General features: G+C 36.6%; 1 protein-coding gene across 2 annotated transcripts in view; it reads right to left on the bottom strand.

Moving 5' to 3' along the window:
• The window catches only part of HDAC8 (histone deacetylase 8), a 261,256-nt gene that overhangs the window by 141,970 nt on the left and 98,003 nt on the right, over window positions 1-21,283 (bottom strand). For both annotated transcript variants that reach the window (XM_040265687.1, XM_040265688.1), the window contains exons 8-9: window positions 12,957-13,129; window positions 10,441-10,535 (exon numbers count right to left, since the gene is read on the bottom strand). In XM_040265687.1, coding sequence (XP_040121621.1) covers window positions 10,441-10,535; window positions 12,957-13,129 — 268 coding nt within the window. The remainder of the gene's footprint in view (window positions 1-10,440; window positions 10,536-12,956; window positions 13,130-21,283) is intronic.

The raw sequence follows: 21,283 nt of genomic DNA, 5'->3' as shown, positions 1-21,283 counted from the left end.
GTTTAAAGATGCTGAAAAAGATGAAACTGCAGTATTGGTAAAAGCTCTGACTCGTGGAAGGAAAACATTTACTTCAAAACACATGGGGTGAAATTGTAAGCAATAAATGAAAACATGATTACAATTATCTTTATATATGTCATTAATTTACTTTGTAGTGTCTTATCCACAGAACATTTTCATATAGTTTCAAAATAATTCACTATTTAAGTTGTGGCATCATTTTCAGACAATACATAGCTAAAGGGAAAGAAACTGAGTATTTTAAGTGTACTTAAAGTGTAGAAATGGTGTACCACAAGTGTAGAAGTGATGAGTTTATTAAAAACCAAAAATTGTTTGTTAGAACTTTTCAAACTAGAAATGAAAAAGTCACTGGAGCATGTTATGCATAAATCATTTCACTGCATGGGCTGGAGAAATGCACATGATAGCTTAGAGACCAGTGAAACTTTAGACAGCTGACATTCCTCAGTGCCCACTGGATGAAAAGTTAGTAAAATAACTCATAGCACTGCCTCTTTTTAAATGGCAGAGTAACTTGCTTATTTAAACATTTAGCTCTAAATATGGAGACTTAGTTATTTTTTCCTTTATTTTTTATTGGGTTGTTTATTTTCTTAATACTGCATTTGAGAGTCATTTATGTATTATGGATATAAGTCCTTTTTATTAGGTATGTTACTTATAAGTATTTTATCCCAGTCTGTGGTTTGTTCTTTCATTCTCTGAACATTAATTTCCATTTGTTCATTGCTAGTATATAGACATACAGTTGATTTTTATATGTTGATCTTGTACCCTTCAACTGTGCTAAATCCATCTTTTGATGTAATGTTTTCTTCTTTGTATTGTCTTCTTACATGACACTTCCCCCATAGGTGACATACTTACAATATTGAATCTACACTATTTACATAGTATGTCTCAATTTATTTAGATCTTATATGATTTCTTTCATTAGTTTTCAGTGAAAGACTTATCATCTTATTTTCAGACTGTAAAACAGACAAGACTATAAATGTGGCTGGATTTGCTATTTTGCTTGTAGTCATATAGTATCAGCACTAATCTTTGAAGAAGACCTTTTTTATGTGAATGGTTAGCAACAATCACAAGTGGTGCTAAAATATTAAGAGTGCTGAATAACTTGTTAGGGTTAGAGTTATATATATTTTTATATTATATGGTTCATCGCAGAGCAACTATATTTGCATAAATATGCAAAAGCAATGGTGGGTAAAACTGCCGAAACCATGATATATAAATTAAGGCAGTAGTACCAAAGTATACCAGCAGTTATTATATTCTTTATTGCTATATACACACAGCAATATAGACATAGATCATAGAAAACAGACATGGATCATAGAAAAAAACAAGGGAATTAAAAAAAAATCTGCTTCATTGATTATGCTAAAGCCTTTGACTGTGTGGATTACCACAAATTGTGGAATATTCTTAAAGAGATGGGAATACCAGACCACCTTACCTGCCTCCTGAGAAATGTGTATGCAGGACAATAAGCAACAGTTATAGCTGGACATGGAAAAATGGACTGGTTCCAAATTCGGAAAGGAGTATATCAAGGCTATATATTGTCACCCTGCTTATTTAACTTACATGCTAAGTACATCATATGAAATGCTGGGGTGGATGAATCACAAGCTGGAATCAAGATTGCTGGCAGAAATATCAACAACCTCAGATATGCAGATGATACCACTTTAATGGCAGAAAGCAAAAAGGAACTAGAGCCTCTTGATGAAGGTTAAAGAGGAGTGAAAAAGCTGACTTAAAGTTCAACATTCAAAAAACAAAGATCATGGCATTCAGTCCTATCACTTCATGTCAAATAGATGGGGAAAAAGTGGAAACGGTATCAGATTTCATCTTCTTGGGCTCCAAAGTCACTGTGAACAGAGACCGCAGTCATGAAATTAAAATACGCTTGTTCCTTGGAAGAAAAGCTATGACAAATCTAGACTGTATAGAAAGCAGAGACATCACTCTGCTGACAAAGGTCCGTCTAGTCAAAGCTATGGTTTTTCCAGTAATCATGTACAGATATGAGAGTTGGACCATAAAGAAGGCTGAGCGCCGAAAAATTGATGCTTTCAAAATGTGCTGGAGAAGACTCTTGAGAGTCCCTTGGAAGGAGACTTGCAAGGAGATCAAACCAGTCAATCCTAAAGGAAATTTGTCCTGAATATTCATTGGGAAGACTGATGCTGAAGCTAAAGCTCCAATACTTTGGCCACCTGATTCAAAGAGCTGACTCACTGGAAAAGACCCTGATGCTAGGATAGATTAGGGCAAGAGGAGAAGGGGGCGAAAAAGGATGATATGGTTGGATGTCATCCCTGACTCAATGGACATAAGTTTGAGCAAATTCAGGGAGATAGTGAAGGACAGGTAAGCCTGATGTGCTGCAGTTCACAGGGTCGCAAAGAGTCAGACATGATTTAGCAACTGAACAACAACACAGAGCAAACAGAAAAAAATCCAGTTTCATTTAAGAACGGCCTTGGTGATACATTAAAATTATCACATCCTGATCCTGGATTTAGCATTCTATGTGACAAAATAGGAGGTAAGGAAAAAGTGTTTCTGTTATAAACTATACTATATTGGTTGTCTTGAGGAAAAGTGCATCTGTGATTAAACTGTGACTTAACTAGCCACTTTTCGTGGAATACCATTTTTGTGTGAAAGAATAACTAATGGAGAAACCATGATTAAATACTTGGATGTTTGGCAGATGTGCTGTGCTTAGTAGCTCAGTCGTGTCTGATTCTTTGTGACAGTCCATAGGATTCTCCAGGCAAGAATACTGGAGTGGGTTGCCATGCCCTCCTCCAGGGGATCTTCCTAACCCAGGGATCGAACCCAGGTCTCCCACAGGTTTGGCAGATACTTTCTCAAAAATGAAGTGAGCCTACCACTTTAGGTTAAATATTAGAAATGACACTATTTGTTGCCAAGGACAATACATATGTTTTTAAAGGAAATTCAGAATTCTGAACATCTTCATTAAAACTTAAACTTTGTTCCAATGAGATTAGCATTCATATCAGTTAATGTGATTTCTGATACTGCATAAAATTTTTCAATATTTGTAATATTTGTATAACTTACTGAACTGATATTTTCCAAATAATCAATATGAATAAGATTGGTCAAATATTTCTTCAAAGTAGACGATGACCAATGAATTTTAATGTAACAATACATCAAAAGTTCATTGATAGGCTTTCAGATTCCATACAGCATTCCTTTAAGAAACTGCCATTTGTAGAGTTTTTGTTTAGTTTCAAAGAAGACTATCCATAATGACCTGTAAAGGTTATTAAAATACTCCTCCCTTTTCCATCTACAGATCTATGTGATGCTAGATTTTTCTCCATATACTTAAACAAAAATAATGTCAAAACACATTGAATTTAGAAGCAGGTATGAGAAGTCAGCTGTCATCTGTTATGTTATAGAGATGTGCAAAAATGTATAGCATTGCTATTCTTCTCATGAAGTTTCTTCTTTTGGAAAATACAGGTTTTCAAAACTCACAACATGTTATTTGTGCTAATATGCACAGGAATTATTATTTTTATTTTAAATTAATAAATAATTTAAAATTTAAAATATATAGTTGACAGTTTAAGGAATATAAAGCAATGTATCATGGTATTTATAACATATGCAAAAGTAAAATATATGACTACAATAGCACATGGAAGGAAAAGGGAAAAATGGAATAATACTGTCACAGAACGGTAGACTATAAGTTGAAAATGCATACTGTAAACCCCAGAGCAACCACAAAAAATTAAAACAAAGAGTTATAGCTAATAAGCAAATAAAGAAGGTAAATGGAACCCTAAAAAATACATTTAATTCAAAAGAAGGCAAAATAGAAAACAAGAAATAAAGAACAGAGGGGACTAAAAGAAAACAAATAGAGAGATTTAAACCTGAACATGTAAATAATTAACTTAAAGATAAGTTGTCTAAGTACTTCAACTAAAAGGCAGAGATTGTCAAGCTGGACAAGAAAATCATGACCCAACTATATGCTGTCTATAAGAAATCCATTGTGAATATAAAGACATAAATAGCTCAAAAGCAGGACAGAAAAAGATATACCATACAGATAATCATAATGAAGCATGACAATATTAAAATCAGACCATGTAGATTTTAGAACAAGGAATATTACCAGAAATAAAGAGGGTTATTTCATAATAGTAAAGGGGTCAATTTGTTAAGAAGATATAACAACCCTAACTGTATATACATTTAATAACAAAGCTTCAAAAATAGATAAAGCCAAAAGAGACACAACTAAAAAGAAAAACAGCAAAATCCAAAAACGTGGTTGAGATTTCAACTCTCTCAGTAATTGACAGAACATGCAAACAAAAAATCAGTAAGGATATAGAAAACAATACTCTCAACCAATCTGACCTAATTGATAATGATAGAAAATGCTATCCAGCAACATCAAAATACACATTCATCACAAACTGCATGACACATTCACCAATATAGATCATATGCTGGACTGTAAAACAAACTGCAATAAATATAAAAGAACTGCAATTTGTAAAGTATGTTCTTTAAGCAGAACAACATTAAAGTTAATATAAATATAACAATATCTGGAAAGTCCTCAAAGATTGGAAATTAATTTTTAAAAATAGACACATAAATAACCCATCAGTCAAAGAAGAAAATTAGAATACTATTTTGAACCAAATGAAGAGATTATATCAAAATGTGTGGGATGCAGCTAAAATAGTGCTTAGATGTAAACTTGCAGCATAAAATACTTATATTAAGAAAGAAGAAAGGCTTGAAATCAATGAACTAAGCTTCTACTGTAAGAAACTAGAACAAGAACTAAAAAGCAATACAAATAAGTATTAATAGAAAGGACATAACAAAGATATGAGCAGAACCAATGAAATATTAAAGAGAAAAATAAAGTCAGTGAAATTAAAAGCTTCTTCTTTTAAGAAAATACAACAGTAAATCTATTAAACCGCTAGCTAAAATGATCAAGAAAAATGGGGAAAAAATTAGCAATGGTAAAAATGAAAGAAGGGACATTACTATAGCTCTTATAGATTTAAAAGAACAATAAAGGACAATCATGAGTGAATAAGCAAATTCCTTGAAGATCAATTATCAAAAGAAGAAACAGAAAATCTGACTAGCCATACAACTATTAAAGAAATAGAATTCATAGTTAAAAACTTTCCCACAAATAAAACTCTAGGTTCAAATGTTTTCACTGATAAATTCTATCAAACTTTTAAGTAAGACATAGTATCAATTTTATATAAACTCAGAACACAGAGGACTTGGGGATACTTCTCATGTCATTTAATAAGATCAGCGTGGCCCTGATATCAAAAACAAAGACATTACAACAACAAAAAAACAGATCAACATTCCTTGTCAACACAGACCAAAAATCCTTGACAAAACTTCAACAAACTGAATTCAGCAATATATAAAAAGGATAATATACTATGACAAAGTAGGGTTTATCCAAGGAATGCTAGGTTAGTTTAACATTAAAAAAAGCAACAATTAATGCAATTTACTGTGTTAACAGAATAAGAGGACACCATATGACCATTTCAATATATGAAGAAAAAGCACCTGACAAAAACCAACACTCATTTGTGAGAAAAATTCTCAATTAGGAATAGAAGGGAACTTTTTCAATCTAATAGAAGATATTAAAAAAAAAAATCCCTACCACTAACTTCACACTTCATAGTGAAAGATTAAGTGCTTTCCCCAAATAATCAGGAACAGACAAAGATGTTCATTCTCACCATTCTATTCAACATTTCATTGGAGGTCCCAACCAGTGTAATAAAGCAAAATAAAGAAAAAAAATAAAAGGCATGAAGATTGTAAAGGAATAAGTAAGTCTCTTTAGTCACAGATGACATGTTTGTATACATGGAACATGCAAAGCAATCTACAAAAAATATTAGAGCTAATGTTTCAGAAATGTTACATTATTCAAGATAAATATAAAAAATCAATTGTATTTGTATTTCTATATTCTAGCAACAAACAATATGAAATTGAAATAAAAATATCATTTATAACAACATCAAAGTCACAAAATACTTAGGAAGAAATTTAACAAAGTTTGTGTAAGATCTGTTCTCTGAAAAGTATGAATTAAAATTTGAAATTAAAGACTTAGATAAGTAGAAATAGCAAATCCATGGATTGAAAGAGTAAATATTGTTAAGATATTATGTTTCCTCAAATCAATCTATGGATTCACTGCAACCTATAGACTGCAATGCAAGACTATTTTATATTAGTAATACATACTTTTATACAAATCAACTTAATTCTTTTCAGTGATTGCATGTATTCCTTGAATTTCGCTTCATATGAATGAGGCGTAACTTAACTAACCAGTCCATCAAAAAGTTTGTTTAAATAAGTATTTTTTGTTCACTAAATTTTGTTCATAAATCTACTTTATGATTCAAATATGTAAACATACCTGATATACATACATATATATATGAATATAACTGTCTATAATATAATTGCCTTAATCATGCCTAGATCATAGGATCCAAACTGTATTATTGGCTTATACAACATTCTTATATATAATAGTCCATAAACCTTATTATATGTACTGGGTGATTTGCTAAATTAGCCATGAACTGGTCTTTTTATGGGATCCCATGTCATCTTTGGGCTTTCTCTATGGTAGAAATACTTGGGCCAGTCATATGGGCAGGGTCCATTCCTCTCATTTTTCCCAGCTGGGCCCAACTCTTCTTCCAGCTGGGATTGCCTCTTTCTTCCATGCCTGGCTGGCCAACCTGGCACTGCAATTCTTGGGCTGGAACTAGTTCCTTGATCAGTGACTTTGGGCATGACTGGTTTGGTATCTCATGAGGGTTATGATTGAAATTTCACTGCTAATCACTTCTAATATGTACCTTCCCAAATCTCTTCATTGGTGATCTAGTGTTTTCCCACAGATACATCTATTTCCTACTAGGATATCTGGTACTTCTTGCAAAATGGGTAGTTGCTGCTGCTGCTGCTGCTGCTAAGTTGCTTCAGTTGTGTATGACTCTGTGCGAACCCACAGACGGCAGCCCATTAGGCTCACCTGTCCCTGGGATTCTCCAGGCAAGAATACTGGAGTGGGTTGATACTGGGGTTAAATAGTTACCAGAAAAAGGCTAGATTATGCTTCCAATTCTTCCATCTTAGAAATATGTTTTCCAGTATGGATGTTCAGACACTTATTCTTCAAACACCCATTGATTCAATTGTTCATTCAATGAATACCAACTTGCTGGGTGTTAACACTCTTATGAGCACTGAAAGGGAACGCAGACAACCAAAACCACAGATGACCAAATGAAGGGCACAGATTTGAGTGTTATAGGAGTATCCTTGAACCTCTTAACAAGTTTGACTATTTTTTAGCTCTCTCCCTTTTGCAATCTATCTTCCATACTCTACCAAGTAAGTTTTCTAAAAACCGAGGCTCATCTGTTTTCACAGAAAAAAAAAAAAAAAATGTAAGCTCTTTGGTGCATCATTCAAGGCTCCTCACAATCTGGCTCTGACTTCCACTCAAGCCTTAATCATTCCCACTCTCTCTTATAAACCCTGTGTTCTACTACTATATCAAATTTCTCCCTGGTCCCATGAAGCACTAGGTCCTTTCCAGTTTCTATTCCTTCTGCTCAGAATGCCTTTCCATCCTCTTCACCTGGCAAACTCCCAATCAACCTTCAATATTCAGTTAAAAGTCTTGGTGAAACATTTCCTCTATGCTCCTCATCTGTCCTGGGTGGAACACATTGTTCTGTTAGACGATCGCTCTATTAGACGATGAGAGTTTTGAGGACCTTGAGTTTATCTTGTTAATCTCTGTAGTCCTGAATCCAGATTTGAATAGGGCCTGGCAAGTAGTATGGGCCCAATGAATTTTTGGTAAACGGATGAATGAACAAATGAACGTGAAGGAAAAGCTCAAAGGGCCTTGGTGTATTTAGGTAAGGGTTTTTTTTAAAGCATAGGACTTTAAGCTGGACTGAAGAAGACCGTACAGAGGTAGGAAAAGGGCATCTGGAGGAGGAGGATTATTATCCTAGGAGACAGAAGAACAAAAGCCTGAGACTGGGAGGGAAGACACCGAGGGTGTTAGCCAGCGACTCAGCTGCCTGCTGCACTGTCCTGACCTTTTCACTGATTAGATTTCTCAATTACATTTTCAGCTCATGGACGGCAGGGTATTTTGTTTACTCCTTTGTATCCCCTTTATATTTGATGCACATCTCCATAGCCATTGTTCCTCCAGTCTTGTGGTTCTTATTTTGTCTAGTAATATAACTATTTGTGTATTTACATATCTCCCCAGTACTCACACTCCCCTTTATCTCAGGCTGTTTGAGATAGGGGATGAGGTCTTAGTGTCTTTGTCTCTTTCAAGACACCTAGCATAGTGCCTGGCACACAACGGGTGGTCAGTGAATGTGTTTTTGAGCCACCATTTGTTGATCTGATTATAGAGGACTGAAAGGATATTTGTGTGCAAGTGTGTATTGTGGCAGAAAACTTATATATGCCTTTATACTGTGTGGGCTTTTTTTGGGCAATTTTCATTAAAATGTTATCTTATTGTACCTGGAAGACTGTCATTTCAATTTTCTTCTTTGTTCCCTCTTGGATGACTCACATCTCTCATACCAGAAGGATATGACAGAAGGGATTTGAAAGAGTTTGGACAAATTTATGAATGACAGTCATAAATGTCTGGATATAAGAAGTTGTTAGGAGCATACAAACAGGAAGGAGAAAACTTGCATTTCAAAAATGCCTATTTTGAGCCAAGAACTGTGTTAAGCACTTGACATACATTATATCTCATTTAATCTGGCAGACTATATCAGTATTAAGATAGGCCATGTCTATATAGAAGGCCAAGTCCACTTTCAGCCAGGCATCTCCTAGGTACCAGAGGCAGTATTCATCTTCAGTAAAATTTTATCAACCTTTTAAGATAGGTGAATCTATAGATTTGCATTTTTTCGTGAGAACAGGACACTCATTCTCAATTCAGGCTTCCACAGCTTAAAACTTTTTTTTTTGACATAACTTGATCAGTTTTTGAAGTTTCAGTGCTTTAAATTACAATGCAATCTGAGATATTCCCACAGCAGTAACAGAGATTACACTTCTTCACAAATGTAATTTGTTCACTTACCTTTATCCTTCATAAAGCTTCCAAATACAGAATAAAGGTAAGTCAAGTAACGAAAAGAGACTTCTATTAACCCTGACACCAGTAAATTGTCTCAAATTATAGTGTGCCTTTTATTTGTATTCTAGACACATTGAGTGGTTTTTCTGAGATACATATTATACCTCATCTATGGGTAGAAGAAAATTGGGGGGAAATTAGTTTAACTTGTTTCTAATTTAAAAAAAAAATAATAGTAACTAAAAAAGCATATTGCTCCCAAGTATACAGCTTCTGCATTGAGCAGGAATCAAAATGCTATAACCCAAGTACCATCTAGACTCCTTGGGCGATGCCTTGAGAAGGTGGGGTGGCAGCCATTGATTCATTATTGTAAGTCGGAGTCTAAAGCCTGCAGCTACACATCCTGATCTGTGATAACAAGTTTCTCACCAGGTGATGGAGTGGGTGGGAAGTAAAGGGGTATACTTTCAGATAAAGGGATCAGCACACTCATAGTTCTCAGAGAACTTTCTATTACATATACTTCTTTTGAGAAAACTAGAACAGACATCTGTGCTTAGAAAACATAAAGTCCATCTCATATGACCAAAGAAAATAGCAAAAGTTTAAATGACATGTTTCATATTTTGGATGGTTCTGCCCCAAATTTTGTGTGCCACTAATTGTCAAAAAAATACCAGACCTGTCTTGGTAGTGGTTATGTGTGTTTTTTTAAAATTTTACATCAGCCAAAGAAAAGTGAGCGATCAGGACTACCACCAAAGAACAGAGGTACGACATACTGCCTATAGGACATTTTTAAGATAGAGGAGAACCCAGTTTCTATATTTAAAAAAAATCACCTCTTCTGTTTTGAGACTAAGGGATGAAAATATACACATATTCCAAAGATTTCTTTGTATGAACAGGTGACCCCTTCCCACAGTCTCTGTAATTAATTGAGAAATTAAAGTTGGTTGGCCTTTGAGATCTCTTATAAAAAAAAGGCAGAAGGTCTTGGATATTTTGGAACAAGAGCCCACTATTCTGCCAAGACAGTGTGTTATTGTTATTGGAGTGTCTCTCAACAAAACAGTATTGAGTGGTGAGGACGTGATTTTGATTAGGTGGAATGACTCAGCTCTTCCCCTTAAAGAAGAGAGGGCTGTCAGAGCCTTACTTACCTCATGATCTGGGATCTCAGAGGATAGTGTTTTCCCTAGGATGACCCCGGTCAAGTATGTCCAGCATCGAGCTGTGTTGGCAAGGTTATAGCCTCCTGTCTCCATCAAGAATTGTGAAGTTAGGAAAGAATAGTCACAAAACAGCAGGAGAGGAAAGGGGGGGGTAAGGAAGGAGAGAAAAATGTTTTAATAAAAGGGCTAAAAAGATAATTCTAACTTGCAAAATTATACCTATGCATCTTTAATGATATTTTTGAACCACTTAGTAGGCAGACTAAGCAAACCAATCAGACCATGCACAGTGTGGAACTGGGAAGTCCAAAGCCTACAAAGATCAAAAGACTCTCATCTCTGAATGAATGTGCTCCAGAGGACTCCAAGCTCCTCAATTCCACCAAGAAACCTGGATCTTTTGAGACGACCTACTCAAAGTAAAGGTTTCTGTGACGAATTTTGCAACAATTCTATAAAATGACTGCTAGATGTGATTTGTATATTAAACCTATTGGCAGATACAGCCCTGGAATCTTCCAGGAAAGAGAAAAGGAAAATGCTGACAGAAATAGACTTCCTTCTTTTCATATCAGCATTCCTTTTCTCCACAAAACACAGGCATAGTGGCAGAGATCAAAGAGAATAAGATGAGGAAGGGAACTATTGATTGACGCTCTGACCCACCTCGTCAGGTCCTGTCACAGTCACCCAGCAGCCATATTATACTGGCTAAAAATCAGCATATTTTTGTGCTGAATAGATGTGTTCTGCCATGCAAGGGCTAGAACATTGGCCTTTAGCTAAATTCCGAGAGTGTAAGGATAAAATGGAACAATTTCCTAACCTCAGAGGATTCTGAGGGAAATAGAATCTGGTCTATTTTAGGCAGGGAGACCATATCATTTATCACTCACAATAGTACATTTTTAAGAGTACAAAGGGACACTATTAATAATTATACTGGAATAACATGTATAAATGGAGACATATGGCCACCCTTTTCTTAAGCCTTTCTATTCCGTGTAAGGTCCAGGATGCAGGGACTTCTGCAATGTATCTTTTTGGCTTCATTGGAGTCCACTGAAGTTTGAAGATGTGGCCCTCTCTGCCAATTGTCTATGTGTTATTGGGGGTTGAGAATTTAAGTGAAATAATACCGGTATTCCTTTAAACATTCCCAACATGGATTGGGTATGATTATTTGATTTCAAAAGGAATCCCCATAGGTTTTAGGTAGCAAGTTCTTTCTGGCATACAATATAATTTGCAAGAATTCCCACTTATGCACTGGTATTTTCAGGAATACACATATTGCATAAGAATAGTTATATATTCTAAAGCCAAGACTTGGGGCTGAGAAAGCAAAGAGGCTTTGAAAGTTCTAAAGTAAAGGCTGTAGCCTCAAACAAAAGTTGAATTCACATAGATGTATGTTGCGGAAAGGGCTTTTTTTTCTTCCCCACGGCCCTACCTGTATCATAATCACTGTCTTTAGTGCTGTCAAGGAAAGTAATATGTCCACAGTACTTATCAATTTTATCTTTTCCCTAAGTTGAAGTTAATACATTTCTTGCCAGCTTTTCAGAAGAAGTTGCTTCTTGTAAGCACCTTTAATTTAAATCTCTCTAGGATTTGAGGCTGCCAAAGGACCATGCTTGTGTATTTGTGTTGAATCTCACTTATTTTCATAAGGCCTTCCCACAATCTCCTTTAATTTGGTTTTTACAACAGGTTGACAAACAACAAACTATTAGCACTTCCATAATACATACACTTTAAGCTCAATCTGGTTGACCATGTTATTTTAACACACTAATCTATTCATTTAACAAAATAAACATTGTGCCAGATAGAAGATTCTAAGCAAAGCACCATCAAAGGTAGTTCAGGTTGTGAAAGGTCCCTTTCACAAGTGTGTAAATGCTTCTATTGAATAGACCCAGCTTTCTGTTGGTTAAGTACTACGAAATATACTTTGAAGGTAAGAATGCCCAAGAGATGCTTTAGATCTCTCAATTTTGCTTTATTGTAACAAATCCATGCTTTTTTAGTGGGGAAGAAGTTGTTCTTGAATTCAGCTTAGATATTCAATTAATTCATGTGTTTATTACTTGTATGTGAGTAGGGTTAGAATTTTAGTGGTATGTTTCCAAAAGATAATGATTAGAACTGGGAATCACAGGTGATCCTGAGAGAAGATGGATCAAAGTCCACTGGGCTCAACATCCTCTATTTTAAATAAGATTTGATGTCACCTTTAACCAAAGCACATTTGCTTCAGGAACGGAAACTTAGACTTCAGAGTGCCAAGGAGTCAATGCACATGCCAGGCTGAGGAGAAATGTGTCAGAGTACTTCCTTATGCTGAACCATGAAGGTGGCAGAATTCACTGACTCAGGCTTGTGGACCACGGGCAGCCTGGTATTATTCAGTCTAAGAAAGCCAAGTTTTCCTCTGTGTCAATGGACAAAACATGGCAGAAGGTCAACAAATTCTCTTGGTGACCTTCCTTCGTACTTACCTCCTCCCAAGATGAGCGTTGCCAACTCCCACTGAAGGATGTACTTAAGACATTTGCCAATTCCCACTGGAGTCATGTTAAAGGAGCACATGGGATCCCCAGCCATTGTATCAGCTCCTAGCTGTAAGACCACTGCTTTGGGATTAAAGGCTATGTACACTTCCTTTAGTACACTGTGGAAAAGAAAAAGTAGATAAAATGTCAGAAAAAGATAGGTCTGTTTGGTCTAAGGTTGGTCGTGAGGGTAGTTGGAGGTATAGTTGAATCAGCAAATAGTGAAAGGAAAAAACCCAACTTGTCAACTCATCAAACTTTCCATCTAAAAGGGGTAAATCAGACTTCATGTAAATTATACCTCAATAAACCTGACATACTAAAAACTTCCCCCCACCTCCATCCTCACCAAGGACCAAATTTGCTTTTCTATTTTAGAACTCAGATTTCCTTTAAATATCCATCTTAATTTAATTTCAGCAGCCATGGGACATGGTGCACACATTTACGCTATTTTCAATCTGAAAATAGGACAATATACTGAATGAATGATAATTTCTGATAATTTAAGATTTTAAAATACTTGGAGTTTATCACCACTTATCAATGAGGGCTGGTGAAGAGAATTAAACTCTTTTTGAAAGCATAGATGTTATCAGCTTACTTTTTATTAGGCTAAAGGACTTCTGGGTTATGAAATACAATCCCCCCTCCAATTTGTATGTAACCAGGGTATTATAGGGAAGGAAACTGGAACAACTGATCCAAAACTATAAATCTGAAAGCACTCCAAAGAACAAACTGTAGTGGGTAATAATGAAAATAATTTTGGGTAGAATCATTCAATGCTATCAAATCAACCTAACAGCTTTTTTGGATTTTTTTGACAGAAGCCTTAGAGATGAAAAGGAAGTTATCACTGTGACAGATGACCTTAGTCAGGCTTCTAGCATTATCATTAATTGAATGTTGACAATGTCCAGAATGCATTCCTAGGAGTTATAAGGTCCCTGTTCTCAAGGGGCTTACAATCTAGCTCCTAGACAAATGCCAGTCCTCGAGGGCTTGAGTAACTCTTACAGAGACATACAAACAAGTGCAAATTAACATACTTTAGAGTTGAGAAAATGCAGAGTCAAAAAGTGATAAAAATGTTGCAGTTAATGACCCCTTCATAATCAACATGTCAAATTATACCAGTGGAGTAAAAACAGAAAAATCCCAGATTCTTCTGAAACTGCAAAAAGAATGCAGGGATATGAAATGCTGTCCTCCAAAATTCATATGTAACCAGGGCATTGAAAACTAATGAAAACTGCTCAGCTACAGAGGCATTCTTTGACTCAAAAGACCAGTTTGTTTTGATTTCTCATCTACGTAGACAAATATTCAGTGATTGTGGAGATATAAGAATATTATAAAATTTATGACATATGATCCTTAATACAGAAATACTCGGGCCTATTCTCTCTTTCATGTGCTTATCTCCTGAGTGCAGAGGGAAGATAAGCCACCTGAATAGTTAGCCAACATTTGTTGAGCAGCTACACATACAGAGCACCCTATTAGCTGCTGCCAGGAGATACAGAGGGAGGCATGATTTCTGTTTTAAAAGGGTTTATAGCTTGATGGGGAGGATGGGGAGGCAAGCAAGACTAATGCTTTTTTTCATTTTCATGCATTCCCTCATTTTGCACACATTTACTGAGTGCCCTCTATGTATCTAGTATGTAACTGTACCAGATGCTGCAGGAAAAGAAAAAGATGAATATGACACAGTTCTTATCTTCATGTAGCTCAGAACAGAGGGGCGACTTGGACTATGTTAATAAATAATTAAAACACAACGAAAAAAGAAGTATCAGAGATGGCACAGAGGAGGAGGTAGAGTAACTCTTGTGAGGTCTTACAAGAGGAGAAGATATACAATGAGCCACCTATCAAAATGGCTAAAATGAAAAACAGTGAAAATATCTATTGCTGGTGAAGATGTGGAGAAACTCGATCACACATACCTTTTGGGTGGGAATATAAAATGGTATAGCCACTCTGGAAAATAATTTGGCAGTTCCTGTCAAAACTAAAAATGGACTTGTGGACTTCCCTGGCGGTGCAGTGGATAAGAATCTGCCTGCCAATGCAGGGTACATGGGTTTGATCTCTGATCCAGGAATGAGAAGATTTCACGTGCTGTGGAGCAACTAAGTCTGCAAACTGCAACTATTGAGTCTGTGTGTCACAACTGCTGAAGCCCAAGTGCCCTAGAGCTGCACGCTGCAACTACTGAGCCTGCATGCTGCAACTAGTCTCTGTATCTAGAGCCTGTGGTCTGCAACAAGAGAACCCAATGAGAAGCCCATGCACCACAAAGAAAAGTAGCCTCTGCTCGCCGCAACTGAAGAAAGCCTGCATGCAGCAATGAAGTATAACAAAAGATATACAAACATAAAATGGCCTTGCCATAAAATCTAAAAATCGCACTCTTGGGCATTTATTCTAGAGAAATTAAGACTTATTTTCATTTAAGAATTTGTACCTGAATGTTCATAGCAGCTTTATTTTTAGCTACCCAAACTGGAAACAACTCAAATGTACTTCAGCCAGTGAATGGTAAACAAACTGTGGCACACTCACAGCACTGGAATATTGTGAATCAACAAAAAGAAATTCTTGATACATACAAAAAACATGGATGGATCTCAAGGGAATGATGCTTAGTGAATAAGACCAATCTCAAAATCTGTACAGCACGATTCCACTTATATACCATTGGTGAAACAACAATTAGAGAGATGAAGAGATTAGTGGTTGCCAGGAGTTAGGGATGAATGTGGCTATAAAAGGGTACATGAGAGCCTTGTGGTGATGGTACAGTTCTATACCTTGATCGTGCTAGTGGTTGTGGTTATGCAAAGCTACACGTGATAAAATCCCAGAGAGCTACACACACACAAATACATGTATAACTGGTTAAGACTTAATACACTGTATAGATTGTACCAATGTCAACGTTTTGATTTTGATGTTATACTATAATTGTGCAAGATGGCAACACTGGAGGAGGCAGGAGGAAGAGTGCATGGGATTCATCTATACATTTTGTTACAACTTCCTATGAATCTATGATTATCTTGAAATAAGTTAAAAAAAAAAGACTAGGAAATATTTACAGGCACATGGGGTGAAGGTAGGGGAAGGAAGCAGGGAGGGTTGTGGGGATTATGGGTAAAGGACTAGGTTTAGAGGAAGAACTGCATGAAGGCTTGGAGCAGGGAGTGGTGGAAGTGAGGCTGTTGAGGTAAACATGATTTAGGGCACAAAGGGCCAGATAGACCACGCAGGCTAATGTTTGGATTTTTACTTAAAGGCTATGAAATGTCTCTAAATTGTACCAATATTTTCTTAGATCAGTCTCCCAAGGCAATAGAAATAAAAGCAAAAATAAACAAATGGAACTGAGTCAAACTTATAAGCGTTTGCATAGCAAAGGAAACCATAAGCAAAACGAAGACGACCTACAGAATGGGAGAAAATATTTGCAAGTTATGGACTGACAGGGGCTTAATTTTCAAAATACACAAATAGCTCATACAATTCAGTAATAACAACAAAAAAATCAACCCAATCAAAAAATAGGCAGAAGACCCAAATACACATTTTTTCAAAGACATACAGATGGCCAATAGGCAGGTAAAAAGATGCTCAGCATCACTAATTATAAGATAAACACAAATCAAAACTACCTTATGCTGGTCAGAATGGCCATCATTAAAAAGTCTACAAATTAAAAAAAAGTCTACAAATAACAAATGCTGGAGAGGGTGCGGAGAAAAGGGAACTCTCCTACATTGTTGGTGGGAATGTAAACTGGTGCAGCCACTATGGAAAACAATATGAATATTCCTTAAAAAACTGAAAATAGAGCTACCTTATAATCTAGCAATCCCACTTCTGGGCATATATCCAGAGAAAACTCTATTTCAAAAAAATAAATGCACCCCAATGTTAACAGCAGCACTATTTGCAATAGCCAAGACATAGAAGCAACCTAAATGTCCATTGACAGATGAATGGATAAAGAAAATATGGTATATACTGTGTTTGTGTATACATACACACACACACAGTGGAATACTACTTGCCCATAAAAAGAATGAAATCATGCCATTTGCAGCAACAGGGATGGACCTAGAGATTATCACACTAAGTGAAGTAAGTCAGACAAAGACAAATACCATATAATATCAGTTATATGTGGAATCTAAAATATAACACAAATGAATTTATTTACGAAATAGTCACAGACATAGAAAATAAACTTATGGTTACCAAAGAGGAAAATGTGTGAGAGAAGGATAAAGTAGGAGTTTGGGATTAGCAGACACATACAAACAAGTATATAACTGAATCACTTTGCTATACATCAGAAAGTAACACAACATTGTAAATCACTAGACTTCAATAAAAAAAGAATTCATTAAAAGGTATGAAATGTCTCAAACATTGTGTGTGTGCATGCAAACACGTGCCATATGCACAAGGCATGATTAAATTTACATTTTTAAAAGATCCTCTGATTATAGCGCAGGATAAAGTGAAGGTTATCAGGAGGTTTTTGCCACCATCCAAGTCAGTGGCAGGAAGGCTCAGAGGGAAGAGTTGGATTTGGGAGATACTCCTATGGTAGAATCAATTGGGCAATACACACTGTCACACAAGAAAAGCATATGAATGTTGGTATCAGTCCTGAGTGTTAGGTACTAGGGAAGAAGAAAGGATAAAGGAAGGCAGGTGTTACTGGGAGAGTTGTTTTAATAGCAGCCAGGAAGGGAAAATGAGAATTCTTTTTTAAATGAGTCCTCAGGGCTTTAGATGGGTAGAGAAAAGGGTAATTAGAAGCTCTGAAAAAGATGGGGTATTTTGTTCACAGTGTAAATGTCAAAGCAACTAGAAATGAGGACAGCTCACCTTATGTGAGAGGACTACATGGTGGACGCTCAAACTGAAAATTGGAAGTTTTCCTTTGGTTTGATGCTCAAATGGGAAACACTGAAGTCTGAGAGCAGTACTGATGCTATTCAAAACTAATGCTTATTAGGAACTTTGATTTTTGCTGTTGCATGCAAGGCCAAAGAGAGGAAGACTGGAGGTAAAGATATTGGAAAAAAGGGTCCTAAAGCATTCTGGGCACAACAGCAACCGGACGCATAGTGAGGTAAATTTGGAAAAAATTGAAAGGGTTAGGTGACAGACTGGTTGTGGTGGGGGTCAAAGTAGAAAACACATTGCCCATTCTTCCAGAATTCACAGGGAACACAAGGACAGAAATTGGTATATTCCTTATTTTTAACTTCCAAATTGTGTTTTTTCCTCCCTCTCATCAGTCTCTCCTCTTAAGGTCAATGTCATTTGCTTATACTAAGCAAATACTATCAAAGTTCTTATCTACAGACCTATAATGTATTCTTTTCAACTTCCTTGAGGATTTTGGTATCTGGTTCACAATTTTTCTGTCTTTTCATTTCCTTGCTATCATTCTCTGCAGTTCAATATTCATTCACTCACTCAAATCTTGATTCAAGTACCTACTCTTCCCTATTCTGGGCACTAGAGATATAGAAACAAGCAAGACTCTAAGAGTTCCTGGTCCAGTAAGGGAGGAAGACAGGAAAACAAATAACCATGATAAGTGCTACCTTAGTCATTCATTCATTCATTCAAGAAATGTTAATGGAATGCCTATTTGCCACACAGTAGGTTGGGCAATGAGTTTACTACATTGAATAAGAGAGAGATGCTGCTTTCCACTGTAACCCTCCTAGTTCTCTGACATTACAGTTTCTTTATCTTTTGAGTAATAGTGATGTCCTCCTGCACTCTGCTTGACTTATCCCTGGGCATAGTCATGCTTTGGAGCCTGATAAGGAAGCACTTGGAATTGCTTCACATCTAAGACTCTGAACTACCTTTTCTGTGTACAATTTGCCATCCTTCCATGTTTCCTCCATTGAACTTACTCTTTATTCTCATTATAACTCCTGTGTCCTAGTTTTTCTTCTATTTTCAACATCCGTCAGCCCACCTTTTGTCCTCACGCATGCTTCACTACTTGTTTTGGAGAATATTATCTGTCATTTTAAACATACTTAATTCCCTAACATGTTTGTCATTTTAGCCTTATTAATCTTTAGCCTTTGGATAAATCACGCGGTCTGAATCTTCAGCTGTTTTGCTGGAGAAAGCTGAGAAATCAAATCAATTTCATCTTCTACAGCTTATGTTACAACTCCAACTTAATAAATTCCATAAACATTTATTGAGTGATTAATATGTGCCACTCCCTCTGTGCAGCTTGGCAACTATTTGCTTTACCTCCAATTGGTAAACAACCACATTTCTTGCAGCATCTAGTCTAATTTTTTAAAATACAATTATCCTGAAAGTAAATTCTTCATGTTAAAAAAATCAAACATAAAAGTCTATCAAATAAAAGGGGAAAAAAATCTTTTCCCCACCTTTGCTCCCTCTCCAAAGGTAATTCCTGATTGATTACACATAGTTTCAATCACCTCAGTCAAGGATCAGAAAAAGTTTGATATATATCTTTTCAGATCAACCTTTTTCTGCCTCATGCTTGAGTAAGCTAGTCAAAGCTATGTCTAATAAATGCCTTCTTCTACCTCTTTTCTTTACCTGAAAATGTCTGCCCTCATATTCCTTCTCTTTCTTCAGGCTAATTTCACCAGCTGGGCACAAGATCCTATTTCCAGTTGCTCTAAGAGCCATGTATCACCAATGAGATCTTTCACATCTTTAGTCTCTGCCTTCCTACTGATTCAGTTCCTTTAGGTTACAAGTTGTCCATCTCTTCATCCTGTTTTCTTCATCACCAAATCTGTCTACTTATTGGCTACCTAGATAGCATATTGAAAAGCAGAGACATTACTTTGCCAACAAAGGTCCGTCTAGTCAAGGCTATGGTTTTTCCAGTGGTCATGTATAGATGTGAGAATTGGACTATAAAGAAAGCTGAGCGCAGAAGAATTGATGCTTTTGAACTGTGGTGTTGGAGAAGACTCTTGAGAGTCCCTTGGGTTGCAAGGAGATCCAACCAGTCCATTCTAGAGGAGATCAGCCCTGGGTGTTCTTTGGAAGGAATGATGCTAAAGCTGAAACTCCAGTACTTTGGCCACCTCATGCGAAGAGTTGACTCATTGGAAAAGACTCTGATGCTGGGAGGGGTTGGGGGCAGGAGGAGAAGGGGACGACAGAGGATGAGATGGCTGGATGGCATCACGGACTCGATGGACCTGAGTTTGAGTGAACTCCAGGAGATGGTGATGGACAGGGAGGCCTGGCGTGCTGCGATTCATGGGGTTGCAAAGAGTTGGACGCAACTGAGCGACTGAACTGAACTGATTGGCTACCTATACATATTTCTTGCAATCCCATTTTTAAATCTCACTGCTCTCCTGAAATTGCTCTCCTGAAGGTAGAGACTAGAGCTCTGTGTCATGATATCCAAAAGTCTTTTCTCTGTAATCTTTATCAACTTTTCAGGACCAACTGACAGTGTATACTGCTCAAAGATCTGCAGCTGGTCATCATCAATGGCTGTAGCTCCACCAAAAGACTTAAAAAAATTTTTTTAAACCTTTATTGATATTCACATATCATACAATTCCCTCATTTAAAGTGTACAACTCAACAGCTTTTAGTATACTCACAGAGTTGTGCAACCATCACCACAATGAATTTTAGAACTTTTGTTATTGATTGCAGCAGAAGGCTTGTGGGATCTTAATTCCCCAACTAGGGATTGAACTTGGGCCCTTGGCAGTGAGCATGTAGAGTCCTAACCAATGGACCACCAGGGAATTCCCTGGAACATTTTTATCATCCCCAAAAGAAACCAAGCAGGTACTACCCACTCCCACCACTCTTCACCCCCCAGCCCTTGGCAACCACGAACCTACTTTCTGTCTCTAAGGATTTGTCTAATTTTGACCTTTCATGTGTGGTCTTTTGTGACTGGCTTCTTTCATTTCATTTAGCATACTGTCTTCAAGGTTCATCCATGTATTAGTACCTCATTCCTTTTTATGGTCAAATCATACTCCATTATTTGTATACACCACATTTTCTTTATTCACCATTTATCTGTTGGTGGACATTTGGGTTATTTCTGTACTTTTTGGCTAATATGAGAAATGTTGCTGTGGACATGTTTTCATGTCGCTGAAATGCCTAGGAGTAGAATCGCTGGGTCATATGGTAACTCTATATTTAAGCTTTTGAGGGAGCTGCCAGACTGTTTCGCACAGGGACTGCAC

The sequence above is a fragment of the Oryx dammah genome, unplaced genomic scaffold, assembly GCF_014754425.2.
Source record: "Oryx dammah isolate SB20612 unplaced genomic scaffold, SCBI_Odam_1.1 HiC_scaffold_23, whole genome shotgun sequence".
Taxonomy (NCBI): Eukaryota; Metazoa; Chordata; class Mammalia; order Artiodactyla; family Bovidae; genus Oryx; species Oryx dammah.
This window is presented reverse-complemented; position numbering and strand designations above follow the sequence as displayed.